The sequence below is a fragment of the Sciurus carolinensis genome, chromosome 3 (genome assembly GCF_902686445.1).
Source record: "Sciurus carolinensis chromosome 3, mSciCar1.2, whole genome shotgun sequence".
In the NCBI taxonomy this organism is placed as follows: domain Eukaryota; kingdom Metazoa; phylum Chordata; class Mammalia; order Rodentia; family Sciuridae; genus Sciurus; species Sciurus carolinensis.
The window spans coordinates 14,638,571-14,656,392 of record NC_062215.1 but is presented as its reverse complement, the minus strand read 5'-3'; the positions used below and the strand labels follow the sequence as shown (position 1 = coordinate 14,656,392).

Genomic DNA, 17,822 nt, shown 5'->3' with positions numbered 1-17,822 from the left:
CTCAGGAAAAAAGGAGGCCTGATCTCTCCTGGCTGCCCGCTCAGCCGCCCTGGGCCTGGGGGGTCCTTGTCACTGCTGGCTGAGAAGGATGCCGGTTCAAATCTAACCCTGCATGAACCAGCCAAAACCTCCCCGGTCGCTGGTGGTTCTCTATGGGTCCCTCACTGGGAGGCATTTGGAAATGTGAGGGTCACAGTGGGCACCCCTGGCATTCACAGGCCAGGGGCACTGAAACATCCAGACAGGATGGACAGTGACCCGCAAAGCAGAGTTTCTTGGCCATCAGCACCCCCGGCAGGCAGCACCCATTCTTGACCTCTCAGAGACCAGGTGTCCTCATCTGTATACAGCAGAAATATTCCTCAGGCGTGTTCTCCACGGGGGGCTTGCTCAGGGAAGCCTGGAGCACTTGGCATGCTGGGGCACGGTGCCTCCCGGAGCCGGAGCAGCTCCGATGGGGTGGGAGTAGCTGTGAGACCGGAGCCTGAGTTTTCTGTTTCCTGCTCAGTATTTTGCCTTTTTTCTTCCCACTGGCCAAGGTTCGGGAGAAGGGTAGACCAGACCCCCGCGAGCTTCCTGTCCTCTGGACCAGAGAGGCCATAGGCGATGTCTGTCTGAAGAAACTCAAAGTGAGAAGAAGCCCCATCCCCACAGGTTGGCAGCCTGTGGGGCTCGGAGAACACTGTGGGGTGCTCCAACCCCAACAGCCAGAGAGAACTGTGAGGTGGCAAGGGGCACAGAGGGAGTCGAGGGACACAAGGGCCACCTGGGAGACTGGGCCCGTGAGTACCCCTCATCCCTTGTGCTGTGTAACCTCAGGACCCAGAAAAAGGGGGTGCAGAAACTTTAACCCTAGGAGCCAAAAGTTGCTACAGAAAATAAAATTACATTTAAAATTGCTTGTCACCCACTGGGCTTGTGGGCTGAGTGTTTTTAAACATGCTCTCTGTTGTGCAGAGGCCCGTGTGACCCTGGGCTCTCGGGCCGGGGTCAGCAGTCCTAGAGGGACATTACCTATGAGGAGGGGGAAGGGCTGCCTGTGAGCCCCACAGGCCTTGAGGTCTCTCAGGGGGTAGAGAGGTGGAGGCGGATCTTGGGGGGTGTGGGGACACAGGGTCCCCATCTGAATTTCCTGGGTGCTGTGTGTTGGAGGAGGGACTGGACCCACCTTACCCTACCCTAGCCCCCAGAGGCTCCCTGTGCGGTCCCCACTGGGCACCAGTAACCACTGGTCCACCTTCCTTCTTGCTGTCCCCAGCCCTCGCCCTCTTCCACACACGCAGAAGGCAGAAACCACACAGCAGAGGCCAGGGAAGGGTTTATTGTAAGAACTGTACAAAGAAGCTCATTTGCTAGGCTGGTTTGGGGCCAGTTCCCACCTGGTGGGAAGGGGCGTCAGTCTGCAGGGGAGGGGGCCACAGGCAGGCAGAGGCCAGACCCTACTCATCTCCTCTCCCCCTGCAGTCGGTGAGAGTCCGTGGAGAACATCCAATCTGACAGATTCCTGAGGCTCAGGGCCCACACCAGTCTGGGGCCCAGGAAGGGAAGGCAGAGGAGCAGGGTGCTGGGCAGGGGAAGGCTGACCCTCTCCTGGAAGAACCTTCTGGAAGAAGAGGCAGAGTCACTGCAGGAACAGATGGAAGGAATTGAGTTCTTTTCCACAGAGGAGACACAGGCGGGAGACAGGGAGCAGGGCTGATGACAGAGGAGCTGAGGGAGGAAGGGAGGCAGGCTGGGAAGGGCAGGGCAGACAACAGGGAAGACTCTGGCCCATAAACATGCACGCATGTGAATACGCGCACGCACACAGAGACATGTGCACACACACAACTTGTTTTGGAGATTTTGCTGCTTCCTGAGTTTTAATCAAATGGCGTTTAGAAACAAGAAGAAAAAGAAGAGGAACTTAGGCCAACAGAGGACTCAAAGTGCAAATGTTACCACACGTGTTCACGTTAACCCTCCTGGTACAGATTCACTCTCCCACACACAGGCACACTCATGTGAACAGGACAGGACAGAAGATGCACGCATACAAGCTCACCAATCTGACACTCCAGGGCACACTGACACACACACACACAAAGATACCCAGACACACATGAATCTGCTGGCAGCCTCCACAGTGGCTCACACGCACACACGCGTGCACACAATACACACACACACACACACACACACACGAACCCACATACAACTACACTCAGGCTACAAGCAGACACAGTCACAGAGGTCCACACACAAGTGACTGAATCCAGACAGCCCTGAGCAGGACTCTCACACCCTCCTCCAGGCCCAGCCTCTATTCTCTGGAAGCCAGCAGAGCCCAGTACAGCCATGTCTAGGTCATTCATGCTGGTGGAAGTGGCTTTCCCGGCAGCAGAAAGTCAGAAGTTGGAGCCCCAGCTGGGTTAGCCTTCTCTGCTGCATGCCTCAGAGCTGACATCTCTTAGGGTCACTTTGAGGAGGTGGGAAAGGAAGAAGAGACAGGCAGGGGGAAGATGAGGAGAGATCTCTGAGGCTTGATGGGGTACTAGTAACCTGGGGTGGACTAATGAAGGTGTCAGGAGGGGGAGAGGGAAGGAACAGAATCTTCGTACTGAGCATCAGGGTCCCCGGCCCCACCCAGGTCTGGACACTCAGGCCAAGTGCAGTGACTTGGCTGGCAGGACCCAGCCTGTACTACCCATCCATTCTTCTGAGAAAAGGGCAATTCCTAAGTGGAATCCTTTTTTCTGCTCTTCCCCTAGGGGCCAGCCAGGGGAGCTGTCCACGGGCCTGGATGTGACCTGGGGAAGGATTTCAGGAGTCACACTCTCAGCCTGATGCAGCAGGATCCAGTGGCCAATTGGGTTTGTGGAGCAATTTCTGGACCGGTAACATTTCCCTCTTCCAATGGAATTCCTGAGCCGGCAGAGGAAACTGCACCCCAGAGTCGGAAAGGCAGATGTCCACACTCACTGAGGTTAAGACGTCTTTGCCCAGGCTAGAACTGGGGACCTGGGCCACGTCCTGGAGAGAGGCCAGCAGCCCTTAACACTCTGGTGACAGGAGGGCAACCAATCCCTCCATGGTAGGCTGGATCCTCCCCATGTGGGGGACAGAGATTCTGATATTCAGACCTCCCCCAGACCAAGAGGAGGGGTGGCAGGGCCCAGGTCTCGTTGGGGAAGTGAGAGCAACTTGAAGTGAACTCAGAGGTAGGGCTTCCACCCATCCTGGGGCCCTGAATCAACTCCCATTTGCTACGGCCTAAGTGTCAACCCCAGCATGGCCAAATCCTTTCCTCCAGAAGGGAGCTGGACACAGACCCGGATGCAAAGCCCAGCTCCATCACTCAGCCTGCGGGCACTTTGGGGGAGCTCTGGCCTGTGCCAAGACTCAGCTGGCCACCTCCATGCTGCCTGCTAGACAAGAGACTCTTTGACTCCTGGGCGCACCGTCTGCCCCGGTGGTAGGGAGGGAGGCGGGGCAGCGTCCGAGGGGCTGACAGGAGCAGGCGGGGCAGCGTCCGAGGGGCTGACAGGAGCAGGCGGGGCAGCGTCCGAGGGGCTGACTGGCGTGGGCCCCGTGGAGGGTCCGGTCTCCCCTGGGGAGCTGCTCTCGTCCCCCTGGCTCTGCACACTGCTGTTCCCATTCTCGGGACCGTACATCTTGCTCATGGTGTTGGCAATCAGTCCCTCCTTCTCAGGGGCCCCGTCCCCGTTGCCGTCCTGGCTGTGGCGGTACATGTAGGAGGCCTGCTTCACGGAGCGCTGCAGCAGATGCCGGCGGTAGGCCCTCTGGATCTTGATGGCGCACACCTCCTCGTGCTTCCTCTTGAGGGTGGTGGTGATGGGCTCGTAGGAGACCTTGGAGGGGTTGGCTGCCATGAACTTCTCCTCCATGGTCTGCTTGAGAGCGTCCATTTCCCCAGAGTCACCCAGCACCTCTTTGGTCAGGGCAAAGAGGATGTCCAGGCAGTGGATCTTGTCCCCTGGCACCATAGGCAGGTCCAGGGTGATGAGCTTGATCTTGTTGGGCTTGGCAATCCTCAGCGGCTCCTGCAAGGTGTCCACGAAGTCAGAGAGGCGGCTGTAGTCGATGAACTGTGTGGCATCCGGGTCGAACTTCTCCCAGGTCTCGTAGAACATCTCGAAGTCATCCTCGCCAAGTGGCTCGCTGCTCTCCTCGGTGGCCACGTTGAAGTTCTCCAGGATGATGGCGATGTACATGTTGACTACGATGAGGAAGGAGATGATGATGTAGCTGCAGAAGAAGCAGATGCCGATGGACGGGTTGCCGCAGTCGCCCCTGACACTGGTGCCTGGGTTCTCAAGGGTGGGGTCACAGTCCGGGGGCCCGCTGTTGAGGATGGGGTTCAGGAGCCCATCCCAGCCAGCAGATGTGGTGATCTCAAAGAGGCAGATGATGCTGTTGCCGAAGGTCTCAAAGTTGAACATGTCGTCAATGCCCGACTCCTTCTTGACGTAGGCAAAGTTGGACATGCCGAAGATGGAGTAGATGAACATGACCAGGAAGAGGAGGAGGCCGATGTTGAAGAGGGCAGGTAGCGACATCATGAGGGCAAAGAGCAGTGTCCGGATGCCCTTGGCTCCGCGAATCAGCCGCAGGACACGCCCGATTCGCGCCAGGCGGATCACACGGAACAGCGTGGGTGACACGAAGTATTTCTGGATCAGGTCGGACAGTGCGAGGCCTGCGGGGAGGAGCGGAGGGTGGGTCAGAGAGTCGGGGCGTGTGGGGCTCCCTGCCCCAGAGAGGAGCAGGGGGCGCAAAACCTCCCAGCACAGGCAGGACCACCTGACTGAGGTGACAGCTGCAGGTGAGATACGCCAAAGCGACGGGGCTGTCAGAGACGCCACAGGTGACGGTGGGGTGGGGAGACCAGCTGTGTGATTCTGGGCATGCCACTCAGCTTGCTGTGACTCAGTCTCCTCATCTGCACAATGAGGGTGATAACAGGACCACCTCGTGGCCTGGCTCTGAACAGAGATGAGGCCTGTAAAGCCCACAGCACAGCCAGGCTTGCGGGAAGCACTCAGTGGTGGCTGGCACTGTCCCGGTTAGACGTGTGGCCGAGCTCTTGTCAGTGAGTGCAGGTCCTGGAACCTCCTACGCTTCCCACTCGGTATGTGGACACCTGAGCCACAGGTACGTCAGGTAATGGGCTCCCTGAGGTGTAATCACGCTTGAAAAGGTGACAGGCTGCCTGTGAGCACGAGCATTAAGAGTGAATGTCAGGCACACACACGGGTGTGTGTCTGGTGCTGGGGATGGAACCCAGGGTACCATACCACTGAGCTTCATCCCCAGTCCTTGTTAGTTTTTGAGACAGGGCCTTGCAAAGTTGTCCAGACTGGCCTCGAACTTGTGATCCTCCTATCTCAGCCTCCCGAGTTGCTGGGATGACCGGCGTGTGCAATTGCACGGGCCTCCTGTGTGTTTATGTGGGTTTGTGTGAGTGTGCCGGGTGCAGGAGGAAGGCTTTCCTGAGAGACCAGCTCACCCACAATGGACAGGATGACCACCACAAAGTCGAAGATGTTCCAGCCGACCGTGAAGTAGTACTGGCGCAGGGCGAACATCTTGAGCACGCACTCCCCCGTGAAGATGATGATGAAGACCATGTTGATGTTGTACAGGATGTCCACCTTGAGCTGGCTCTGGTCGTCCGTCTCCACCATCATGGTGACCATGTTGAGGCAGATGAGGATCATGATGGTGATGTCGAACACCTGCTTCGTCACGAAGTCGTACACCATGCCCTGGATCTTGTTCTGCAGCACGAATGGGGGTGTTGGCAGGCACGTGTGTGGACACGGGGTAGGGGGCACGGTCGGGGTCAGGACAGGATGGGGACACTCAGGAGACACCGGATGGCACGATGGCACCACACCGAGGACACACAGAGAGGAGGTGTCAGGGCTGATGACGGAGTCTGCCACAAGAGGGAAAGGCCTGGGACCCCGCCATTGTGTGGCACCTATGAGCTCTCCTCACTCTCGGATCCTTCCCCCCTTCAAGGTCCCCGAGTCACTCCTCCCAAAGTCACTGCTCACTGGGGAGGTGTCTGGGTATCCTCTTCCTCTCCCTTGTCCCAGGGGCCACGGAGGGTCCCAGGTGAGGAGGTGGATGGACACTAGGGTCCTCTGCAGGGCCAAGTAAGGACTATAGTGGAAGCTGCTGTGTGTGCACATGGTGTCTCTGTGCACTAAGACTCTAAGGAGGCGGACTCACTTCACCCAGGGACATAGCCCGGCAGGCAGAGAGCAGGCTGAATTTGGCCCCCCAATGGCCCCCTGGGGCAGGAGCCTGGTACAGGCCACAGAAGGAGGGGTCCAGACAGCGGGTACCTGAGGCCGGGGAATTGGCTTCTGGGGCTTCTTGGAGCCAAGCTTCTTCATGGCGTTATAGTACTTCTTCTGTTCCTCTGTCATGAAGATATCTTTCCCTCCAAAGTATAGTGAAATAGGGCCCATAAGGTTGAGCTGGGGCCCCCTCCCTGCCTTCAGGGCCCCCCGACCTCAGGTACCACCCTCAAGGCAGACCCAATCCCTGCAGAAGCACCTGGTGGGGAGAGGGAGGGGCTTTGGAGGGACCAGAGATGGAGGGATGGAGGAGGAAGGGAAAGGGAACTGAGAGAGATAAGGGTCCGGAGAGGGAAGGGTGGAGGCGACAGATGGAGGGAAGAGGACTGAAGTTGCCTTGAAGCCTATGCTGGTCAATTTCCATCAGCGTCTCGCTGGGTCCTGAGAATAACCCAGCAAGGTAGGTTGTATCCACCTCGTTTTATAGATCAGGGAATCCAGGCTGAGGGGCCACGTCACTGCTCAGGGCCCCTGGAGGGATTTGGAACCAGGCTGCCCCAACCATGCAGCCTGCTCAGGCAGACCGGTGACCACAGGAAGGAATGAGAGAGTGGACACGGAGGGGAGGCGGGAGCCCCAGGTGGCTGGGCGGGCCGGGGAAGGTGGAGAAGATACTCATCTTCTTTTTCTGCTGGTTGAAGTTGTCGATGATGACACCGATGAAGAGGTTGAGTGTGAAGAAGGACCCAAAGATGATGAAGATGACGAAGTAGAGGTACATGTAGATGTTTACCTCGTACTTCGGCTGCTCCTCCTTCTGTAGGGGCCACAGGACAGGACTGTGTGGGGTGCAGGCCTGGGGCTCCCCCTGCTCCCTAAAGCACTAGGGGGCATCCAACCCCAGGCTGCAGGGGCTCCCAAGGAGATGGCATGGAAGGGCAGGGATGGCCACTGTGCCACTGTCTCACCCAGTTGGCTCACCCATCACAGCTCAGAGAGCTGACTCACCTCCCGGGAGTCCACGGCTGCATACATGATGTCCATCCAACCCTTGAAGGTGGCCTGGGGAGGTGGGGTGCAGTGTGAGGGGTGGGGGCTTCACCCAGGTTTCCCTCCCCTCCCAGCCTGGCTCTTCCTGGAGGCCACCTGCCAGAGCCCCATGGGGCAGACATCAGAGATCAGAGAGATCTGGACACTACCTTGGGGGAAGCAAGGTGGGAGGTCCCCTACCAAGGGGCGACAGTGGCTTTAGGTGCAGAGACACTTGCAGGCACCTCTATGCCAGTTCAGGTGTAGTGGCAGCGGGCGACACTCACCACCTGCAGCAGGGAGAGGTAGCCCAGACCCACGTTGTCGTAGTTGACCTTGACATTGAGCCAGCGAACCTGGCCCGTGTGCATGAGGCTCTCGCATTCAGACTTGTTGTTGACCTCGGAGATCTCGAACCTCTCTGAGGTGGTGGTGTTGATGCAGTAGTAGAACTTGCCAGCGAACAAGTTGACACCCATGATGCTGAAGATGAGCCAGAAGATGAGGCAGACGAGCAGCACATTCATGATGGAGGGGATGGCGCCCAGGAGCGCGTTCACCACCACCTGTGGGCCGGGGCCGGGGTCACCGCCGGAGCCTCTCCCAGGCCCCCCGAGAGAGGGCTCCCTGCCTGCACCCCAACCAGCGCACCAGGCTGAGCTGGGCCTTGTCATTTACAGAGGGCTGATCTGAGCCAGGCCAGGGGGAGACGGATGGGGGTGGAGCGAGACTCGGGGAGCTGCCGCTGGGTGGGCAAGGAGGGCGCTCTGCTTGGCTGGAGCTGCCAAGAAGCCATTGGGCTTCTCTGGAAGCAGTCTGGTCACGGGTCACCAGAGAGGAGACAAACACTCTTTCCTCGGCCCCCATAGGAAACTCAGCCCACGTGACCCGGCCCTGCTCACAGCTCAGTTAGTGACAGACACAGAAAAGGCACAGAAAAGAGAACACCAGGGTTTCTGAAGCAGCAGGACTCCAGGGTTGGAGCTCTGTCCCCTACTTTCCCTGGTCACACAGACCCAGCAAACTGTTTGGTGGTCTGAATCTGAGAACTGTCCCTTTTCAAGGAGGAGCCATTTCATGACCTCCAGACAGAGTGGATGGCAGAAGCCCGGCGTGGTGCCCGGGAGAGCGCTATTCTTGGTCGAAGCACCACCTGGCTGTGTGGCCAAGGAGAGGTTATTTCCCCTCAGTGGGGAAGGGTCCCTGGCCTAGGGGTGGGAGGGCCTGGCACCGGGGGCCTCTTGAATGAGCCTGGACCCTGACAATTCCCTGGAGTCCCTGTGGAGTGTGTCTTTTTGGTGGTAGTCCTCTGTCGTGGGCTGGGGAAGTCCCGTAGACTTGCCCAGACTCTGTGTTTACCTGTCACTTCCTGTGTCAACAGCCTGAGGGGATCTTCTCTGAATTGACCCTAAACTGGAGCTCAAGGGCAGACAGCTCAGGGTTAGGGAGCCGGCACCTTCACACTTGCTTATGTTTCAGGGCCCTGGGGCCCAGACTGAGGTCAGGGAAGGACACCCAGAAACCCACAGCCTGCCTTCCTTCCTCTTGTCCCTGCTGAGCTTTCCTGGGCGCTGCAGCACCTCTGCTGCCCCCCGGTGGTGGCGCAGATGAGCTGAGGGGGCTGAGAGCGCGGGAGGAGGCAGGCGCAGGTGTCTCAGGGCCCCACGCCCCGCGGTCAGCACCTTGAGCCCTCTGCCTGCCCCTGGCGGTGGCTGGGGTACAGACACACACCCCTCCACCCTGCCCTGCGGGTGGATGCTCCCCCATCCCGAGCCCTCTGTACCCACCCTCATGCCCTCGAATCGGGACAGTGCCCTCAGGGGACGCAGGGCCCGCAGCGTGCGCAGGGATTTGATGGGTCCCAGCTCTGAGTAGCCCAGCCAGTTGGCTACCAGGCTGATGATGGAGACCTGCAAAGGAACAGTGGGTGGCCCATGAGTGCAGGTGCCCCTAAGCTCAGGGACACAGCCCCCCCCCGGGTACACTCCCCCGGGGGTGGGGGAGTCTTCCTGGGCTCACAGCTCCTGGTTGTCTCCCTCTGATCCCTTCCCTAGTGGGAACAGCAGTCCAGGGACCTGTCCCAGCATCTCGAGCGTGGGCTCCAGCTCAGTGATGTCATCAATTAACTGGGGATGATGGTAAACAGGAAGGGACATCTTCACAGGCCTGTGTGCCCATCAAAGAGGATATGGAAATCCTCCGGACATACTGGTGGGCGTCATAAGACCCCCAGCCTGGCTTCCCCTGAGGAGAGGTAGCCTCCCCCCCCCCAACCCCGGGCAGCTGTGTGTTTGTGGGGAGCAGAGCTGACTGGAGGTCGGACTCCCGTGTGGCCCAGGGCAGGTCCTCCCTCCCCATCCTGAGCTCCCTAAAGCCCTCAGCTACCACAGCTTTCAGAGCTGGCTGTGGGGCCTGGGCCCGGCAGACTCACGTCAACGATGAGAAAGTCAAGCCAGCACCAGGCGTTGGTGAAGTACACCTTGAAGCCATAGGCCACCCACTTGAGCAGCATCTCCAGGATGAAGATGTAGGTGAAAACCTTGTCAGCGTATTCCAGGATGGTGCGGATGACCCGCCGCTGCTCGATGTAGATGTCCTCGAAGGCCTGAGGGGCACCAGCATGACCTGTGGGTGGCCAGGGGCCCGGAGGCTGGGGCGACAGCCACGTCCCCTACCCTGCCTGATGCTGCCGGTTCCCAGGGTCTGCCATGGGACCAGATGGGGCAGCTGTGGACATCTCCCGGCCCTCTCTCCATCGCGGGGAGGGGTAGGCCTCCCGGTGGGGAGGAGTCTCTTGGTTGTCAATCATCTGCTAGAGGGTTTCACAGTGACATAGGTTCAGTTTTGCCCCCGTCTCTCCAGGGCCCACCTGCCTCCGCATTGGCTGGGAGCACATACAAGTCAGAACCCACAGAACAAAATGGGGGGGACTGTCATTTTAAGAAGCTGATGCATTCTATAACCTATCCTGGTGGTACGGGTGAGTCCCTTTAGGATTCTTTGGATTCAGGACTCTCCAGGCTGTGACCCCCCTGGTATGGAGTAAGAGAGCCCCAGGGGACCTGCTTGGGACTTGACACCTGCCTCTGCCTGCGCCCCATCCCCAGTGATGCCTACCAGGGCCCCACTGCTGAGCAGGATCATGAAGACAATGAAGGTCTCAAACCAGTTGTGCTCGACGATCTTGAAGCAGGCCCTGCGGAGGGTCCACCACATCTTCCCACGGCCTTGGGAGATGTCCACGTAGAGGCAGGGGCAGCGCTGCACGCAGGCTGGGGACAGGGACAGGCACCAGGTCATACACCTGGGGCCGCCTCAGTGCGTCTCCTCAGCCTCCACTTCACTGTCCCCAGACCCAGGGTTCCAGTTCAGGTCCTCCCTTTGCAACTGGCTCCACCATGTATCAACCGCCACCAGGGATGGACAGGTGGGGGAAAGATGCTCTGCACACAGGACTCAGGCCACCAACTGTCCCCATCCTCCCCCGCCTTGCCCGGGCAGGCTTCACTCTGTCCAGCTCAGGACCTCTGAAACAGGACCCTGTTTCTCCAGAGCTGTCTCCTGAGGCCTGAGGCTCCAGGGTCCGGTCCGCTCACCCAGAGTGAGGCAGGGGAGGGCGGCGCTGGGGAAGAGGGCCACCTGCTTTCCTGCGGCCTCCTCTGGCCCTGGTGACACCGGCTGGGGGAGGCACCCGGGCCAGGGAGGGTGCAGGCTGTGGGTGCGTCCTCACCCTCCGTGAAGCACTCCTCAGGCTGCTCCCCCTCGGGGTTCTCCTCGGCCTGCTCCTCGGGGTCCTCCTCAGGGGGCTTGTAGTCAGCGGTGCTGCAGACGGAGGAGTTTCCATCGTAGAGCGGCTGCGGCGGCTTCTGCAGGGACCACAGGGGCGTATGACCCCTGGGTCCCAAGAGACCCCCTCATCCTCCCACCAGGTGGGGCCGGATGGGAGACCCGAGGGAAAGGAGGAAGAGGGGGGATCAGACCCATTCACCCATCCATCCATTTACTCCGCCCTGGTCCCGGACAGACACACAGACACGGCCCCACGCACAAGAACCCAGTGCTGGAGGTGGCCTTGGTCCTGCCCCCGTGGCACATGAGGCCTGGACAGCGCAGGGAGAGCATGAAGAGACAGGTAAGGGAGGAAGCTGGGACAGAAGCCGGGGTCGGGGCGGCTGCGTGGGTTCAGGCTGCGGGGTGACCTGGGAGTGTGGGGGACACCAGGGGCCTGGCAGAGGGAGAGACCGACAGGTCCTGAGAAAGCAGGAGTAAGAAAAGAGGTCAGGACGGAGCTGGGCTCCCATAGACTGCAGAGAACAGGCATCTGGTGCCCCCAGTGTCCCGGCCTTCCCACCTCCAGGGTCTGTTTGGCTGAGGGATCCAGAAGGGATGGAAAATTCTCCCCAGCCAAGGCCCCAGTGTGGCGCCAAGGGAACCTGATCAGAGTGGGGGTGGGGTGGGGGGGCTGGTGCTCCGGTCTGGCCAGGCCTCCTCCCACCTCCTCCGGGTGCTGTCCCAGGCCAACTTCCCAGTCCTGGCCTCTACTCTGCAAGGGGACCCTTCATGGCTGGGGGTGAGGCCCTGAAGAGGAAGACCGATTGGGCAGCTCGGTGGGGGGGAAGCGCCACATCCAGAGCCGTGACCAGAAAACCTGGGATGGTGGTTCTTGTTCCCAGCTGACAGAAAAGGAAACTGAGTCCCAGAGCATTAGGTCAGCCAGCCACGGCATCCACGGAGCTGCTGGCTCTGCCCAGCTCCCACAATATCCCCTGGGAACTATGTTTGTCCCCCTTGGAAGAGTCCTCAGGCCACCCCACCCAGAGACTTGAACCCGGCATTCTCCAGCCCCTCCCCCACCAAGTTCCTCCTAATGAGGTTTTCCAGCCCCTCCCCCACTAAGTTCCTCCTAACGAGGTCGAGGGCAGTGCCACATTTTTCAGGGTATTTATAGCTCAGCAGGCACTTGGCCCCCTGGTAAGTCAGCGTGCCACATATTTGGGGTGAATAAGGAGTCAAGAGCTTTCAGGGCAAAGTTCATTAGGCTCCAATCTCCAGCCAGCCCAGGGCTGGTGGCGTGGGGTGGGCAGGGCCCTGGCCTCACTCCTGTGCTGGTCTTTTCCCTGCTGTGGCTGAAGAATGGGTGAGGGGTCAGAGTCAGCCCCCCTGGAAGGTCCAAGGCAGGGTCCAGGCCGCCAGGCCAGCCTCTGGAAGACCACCACCTTGTTCCAGTCCCTCCCCACCCTCGCCAGGGAGAGATAGGAGTAAGGGGCACCTTGGCCCAGCAGCAAGGGCCCTGCCTGGGCTGGTGGGTGGGGTGTCAGGACTCTTTCCCTGAAACTGAGTTACACCTCTCTGCTATCCTCGTCCCCAAATCCCATGGGCCCTCTGACCTGGATCTGGCATCTTGGCCCACACTGTGAGGTTGGGACCAGCCCCAGGTGGGGTTTAAGCAGAAAAAGATGATTGTGGCAAGCACTTGGCAGGGGCTTTAAACCCAGAGGGGGATTTAAGAGAGGCCTCTTTGGTCCCAGTCCTGGAACTAAGGAGCCACAGGTAGGATCATCCTGTCCAAGAGCACCACCTGCTGGTAGGAGAGCAGGTGGGTTTTGCCTGGCCCACCATCATAACCATGTCAATTACGATAAACCGGTCACCATTCACACAAGGCTTTCTAAATGCTCCATGCACAGCCTGCCACGTAATGCTCACAACCATCCAGGAGGTGGGAACCATTACCCCCATTTTACAGATGGAGAAACTGAGGACTGAAGAGGATTTGTGACTTGGTCCACGACCCCTCTAGCCAGGCCCTGGATGGGCTCACCTTGACATCCTCAGGCTCTGAGAAGGTGTCTGTCTCCTCTTCCGTGGGCATCTCCAGGTCAGACTCCTCAGAGGCGATGGGCACCTGGATGGTCAGGTAGGGGTTGTTGATGAAGTTGAGGTGGTCCAGCTCGATGCTAGAGGGAGGTCCATCCACCAGGCCCACGTGGTTCAGGATGTGATTGTCCTTCTTCAGGTCCTTGTCATCCTCCTCCGGTGGTGGCTCCTTCTTCTCATCCTCAGGGGCACCTTCCCCGGCCTCTCCAGCCTCCCCGGTGCCCCCAAGCTCCCCGATGCTGAGAATTATCTCCTTGGGACTCAGGATCTTGCCGTGCAGTAGCCCCAGGAGGAAGGTCTTGGCAAAGCTGACGCCCCACTTGATTCGCGCGATGGCGATCTGCAGGTTGTTCATCTCGCCGTCCTCGTCTGAGGCCGCCAGGCTGTCGGCACTGAAGGAGCTCAGCAGGAGGGCCAGGAACAGGTTCAGAACCTGGGAAGCAAGGGTTGGGGAGCCTCAGGCCACCCCCCGAGTGCCTGGGGGACCCCCCTCAGCCACCATGGGGGTTCCGGTCTACAGGTCAGACCAACTACATGGTGGGCATTCAGGAGGACGACACCTAATGGACTCTCACAACGGCTCCTGGGGGGGAGGGCTGCTATGGTCACCCCCATTTTGCAGATATGGAAACTGAGGCTATGATAGGACTCTGCTGCCCGCAGCAGGGTTTGGAGAGGTACACCGGGTGAGAGGGACTCTGCATGCTCTGTCCTCTACCTTCACTGTCGGGGCTGGAGAACAAAGGACAGGGCTCCAGTCTCAAGTTTCTGGGGAAACCATCTTTGAGGCTTCTTTTCCTCATCTGTTAAGTGGGACTTTTAATAGATGCTGTGTTCTGTCCCCTGTTGCTCTGGAAGACATTTGTCCTACAGTTCACTCCTTCCTCTCCTTGGGGTTCCCTACTACAGCTCTTCCTATTTCCCTTCCTCCATCCCTATTGACAGGGACCTTGAGGCTACTTACCGGCCACCCTCTTGTCCCCTCCCCACACCTTATTTTCTAGTGGATAGACAATTACTGAATCCCTGCCACTGTTGATGAGCAAGTGGCCTCAGGGAGCCCAAAGTCAAGTAGAGACCGACATTTGATGAGAACAATACAACACCGTGGGTTTTGTGGCAACAGGGACTGGCAGGTGCCGGCTTTGAAATGATGCTGCTTGTTCCAGATCCCGGTTTACTAGCTTTTTACTAGCAAGTTGCTTCACAGCTCTGTGCCCGTTTCCTTGTCTATAAAAAAAATGGGGCTAATTCCAGTAATCCTCACATTGTTTGGATGATTAAAAGATCAATACAAGTAATGCTCAAAACACGTTGGCTGTTATTATATGTGCAATAATAGAAAGCTCTACATGGTACAAGGAAGAGTATGATTAACTTGGCCATTTCAGCATTTTATAGATGAGGAGAGAGTCCCAGAGAGGTCAAGTGGTTTGCCCTAGGACACACAGTATAGTCACGACTAACACCCAGGTTCCAGTCACAATTTTAGAAGTTACCGTTCACTTAGACTACCATGTGAATGATATCCCCAGAAGTTTGCAAAGCAATGACCTTTCCTTCCACCCTCCACTCCCAGGAGGTGACACTGACTGGGGTGGGAGGTCCTGGCTCTTGTCTGCCAGAGGCAGAGCCAGGTTCTTACTCTCTGGGGCCTGGGGCCTGTCATTGCTAGTGGATAAGAGGGAAGCCATGCCCTTGACTGTCGTCCCCACGTGCCTTGCTGCCTGGCTTGACCAGTGTCCTCCAAGGTTTTTACAGGATTGTCTTAACTATCACGTCAGCACAACATCATGAAAAGAATACACTAAGACCCCCTTTGAAAGAGTGTGCTGGGGGATCTCCATCCCTGGGCCCCATCCTCCCACTCCTTCTGCCTGAGCCCCCCACCCACGTTTAATGGTTCTTTTCTCTCCCTCGGTGGGAGGCATCCAGTTGCCAGAAGCACATCTGAGATGGGAATTAGCTGCTCTCTGGGTCAGCAGGGTTTGCACACGGCTCCTGCTGGGGACAGAAATAGCCTCCTCAGGCAGGGGGAGGGGTGGGGAGGGGAGGGGGACAGAGGTCATGTTCCCCGGGGGGCTCTGTGGGGTGGGTCATCTGTGACCTAGTCACTTCCTCTTCTTCACAGTAACCAAGCGGAAGTGATCAAGTGCCAGGGATGCAAGGGGCACAGGTCCCCACCCTCCCTGGCAGGGTGCCCTGGCACCCTCTGGTAGACACCTGCTTCTCTGAGACAAGGGGGTGTGGTAGGAGGGGACAGTGCCCAAGGAGCTGACCATGCTGCCTCCTGGGCAGCTTCACTTGCTCTGAGAAATCTGGGAGAGTCACAGAGCTCAGCCGGGGGAGAGAGAGAGAGAGAGAGAGGGAGGGAGAGAGAGAGAGGCGGGGGCCACAGAACACAGGTGGGACCATGCAGTGGCTATAGACCCTGAAGCCAGACTACTTGGGCTCAAACGCTGTTCTTTTCACTAATTACCTCCCTATGCCTTTGCTTCCTCATCTGTCATCTCATAAAGCCATCTGTCCCCCATAGGAGGCTGTGAGTATAAGTGAATGGGTAGCACTAGGCACTTTACCACTGAGCATGCTCAGAGTGCCTGCTAGGCCCTGAGCAAGGGCCAGCCGTCCTCAGCATCGCGGCTGGTGTCACGGTTATCATTATCGCTAGTGTTGTTCTTATTGGCATTGTGGTTACTGGAGTCACAGACACAAGCTCTAGTCCTAACTCAGTTTCCTTTTTCTTTCTTTCCTTGGTACTGGGGATTGAACCCTGGGGTGCTTTACCACTGAGCCACATCACCAGCACTTTATATATATATATATATATATATATATTTTTTTTTTTTTTTTTTTTTTTTTGAGACAGGTTTTGCTAAGTTGCTTAGGGCCTTGCTAAGTTGTTCAGGCTGGCCTCAAACTTACAATCTCCTTACATCAGTTTCCCAAGTTGCTGGATTATAGGAGTGTGCCACCCAGCCCACCCAGCCACATGCTGTGTGACTCTGGGCAGTGTCACCCCAGGGGTGGAGACAGCACAGCGGGTCTGCCCATCTCTCTCGAGAAGATTAGGAACAATGCACAGAAAGCCCCGTGTGCAGGTTTGCAGAGGGCAGGAGCGTTATGCCAATAGCTGGTGCCCTACCCCCCCACAGGTGTCTCATCAATTTTAGAATTTACCAGTTTTATTACGATGATTAACACAAAACCACAGGCCTGTAACATCTGACCTCCCCTGGCCTCGTGCACCAAGCACTTTTCAAAGCCCTGAGGCCTGTGTTACATAACCCACAGGGCCATGGCCATTAGCATCCCCATTTTCCAGATGAGAAAACCAAGGCCCCAGAGGTTAAATTTTTGCTCAAGGTTTCCCAGTGAGCAGGGAGCAAAGTGGGAATGTGAAACATTTTTGAGTGTCCACTCGTAGGGACAGAAACCCCCCAAGACTCTCTCCAGCCATCTGCAGGTCCTTAAATGTATATTTAGAAACTCCTGCTCAGAGCCAGTGAGCCACCCCATCCCGGCACCTTCCCTGTCTTTCTCCACTCCCTCAGGTGCATGCCCCACCCCTCGCCCCTGGGGACAGCAGGTCTGGTTCTTCACTCTAACTGTCCACTCGCTCCTCCTCCAGCAGAGGTGACACCCCTCCCCCATCTGCCCCTGTCCCCCGCCACCACCACCAGAGCTCAGTGATATCCGAGAAGCGCTGACCCAGCAGCCCAAGGATTCCACAGGTCTTTGCGGAATGTGGGGACGTGCATGCGTCTTCCACCCCATTGCCCAGGGCAGTGCCAGCCACCATAGGGGGCAGCTGGGCACAGCACCACAGGGATCTGAGGGTATGACCCTCACTCCCACCCCAAAAAGGGGAGGATTTGGGATGGGCAGGGTAAAGAGAGATGCTTCCACAGGCCCTGGCCACAGAAATGCTGTCCAGCTGGACCATGGACCCTGCCCCTCACCTCACTACGCCTCCTCCGCTGCATAGCCTCCCAGCCCAGCCCTGAGCCACAGGAAGGAGTGGGATGGATGGAGTTATGTCACCTCTGGAGTCTCCCAATGCCAGGGTCTAATTCTTTTTTCCAGAACTCAGGAACAGAGGAGAATAAGAGGGTAGGAGAAAGCCGAGAGGCTGGGGGTTCTGGGTCCACCCCATGCTGGGTTATACTGCATCCACTAGTGAGGCCAATCTTCCCAGCGACCTCAGGAGGTACCTATTATTTTTTTCTATGTGGCAGTTAGAGAACCCAGCCTGACTGGTGAGTGGGCATTAGCTCAAGGTTACACAGAGGATGCCCAGGGAGCTGGGATAGTAAAGCAGGTCTGCCTGACTCAGTGGTGTTACTTTACTCAAAATACTAGTAACCTACAGTTCCGTCGGAGTCTGGAGCTTGTCTGAAATGCAGATCCCCAGCCTCGGGCCCAGGCCTGCTGAATCAGATTCTCCAAGGGTGGGGCTGGGAATCTCTGTTTTAGAACCTCCAGGTAATGCTTAAGCAGTTTAAAATTTGAGAATGGCTGGGTGAAGCCATATAAAATTGCCATTTCAGGGGCGTGGGGAATAGGAGATAAAAAACCTGACAGCAATTTCCTAAGATCTATCTA

The 17,822-nt window shown here is 57.8% G+C and overlaps 1 protein-coding gene across 1 annotated transcript in view; it reads right to left on the bottom strand.

Moving 5' to 3' along the window:
* Nucleotides 1-1,311: 1,311 nt before the first annotated feature.
* The window catches only part of Scn4a (sodium voltage-gated channel alpha subunit 4), a 42,263-nt gene continuing 25,752 nt past the window's right edge, over nt 1,312-17,822 (bottom strand). The window contains exons 15-25 of the mRNA XM_047544848.1: nt 13,162-13,650; nt 11,071-11,206; nt 10,458-10,612; nt 9,772-9,945; nt 9,128-9,250; nt 7,628-7,906; nt 7,320-7,373; nt 6,991-7,128; nt 6,357-6,461; nt 5,510-5,780; nt 1,312-4,699 (exon numbers count right to left, since the gene is read on the bottom strand). Coding sequence (XP_047400804.1) covers nt 3,408-4,699; nt 5,510-5,780; nt 6,357-6,461; nt 6,991-7,128; nt 7,320-7,373; nt 7,628-7,906; nt 9,128-9,250; nt 9,772-9,945; nt 10,458-10,612; nt 11,071-11,206; nt 13,162-13,650 — 3,216 coding nt within the window. The 3' untranslated portion in view covers nt 1,312-3,407. The remainder of the gene's footprint in view (nt 4,700-5,509; nt 5,781-6,356; nt 6,462-6,990; nt 7,129-7,319; nt 7,374-7,627; nt 7,907-9,127; nt 9,251-9,771; nt 9,946-10,457; nt 10,613-11,070; nt 11,207-13,161; nt 13,651-17,822) is intronic.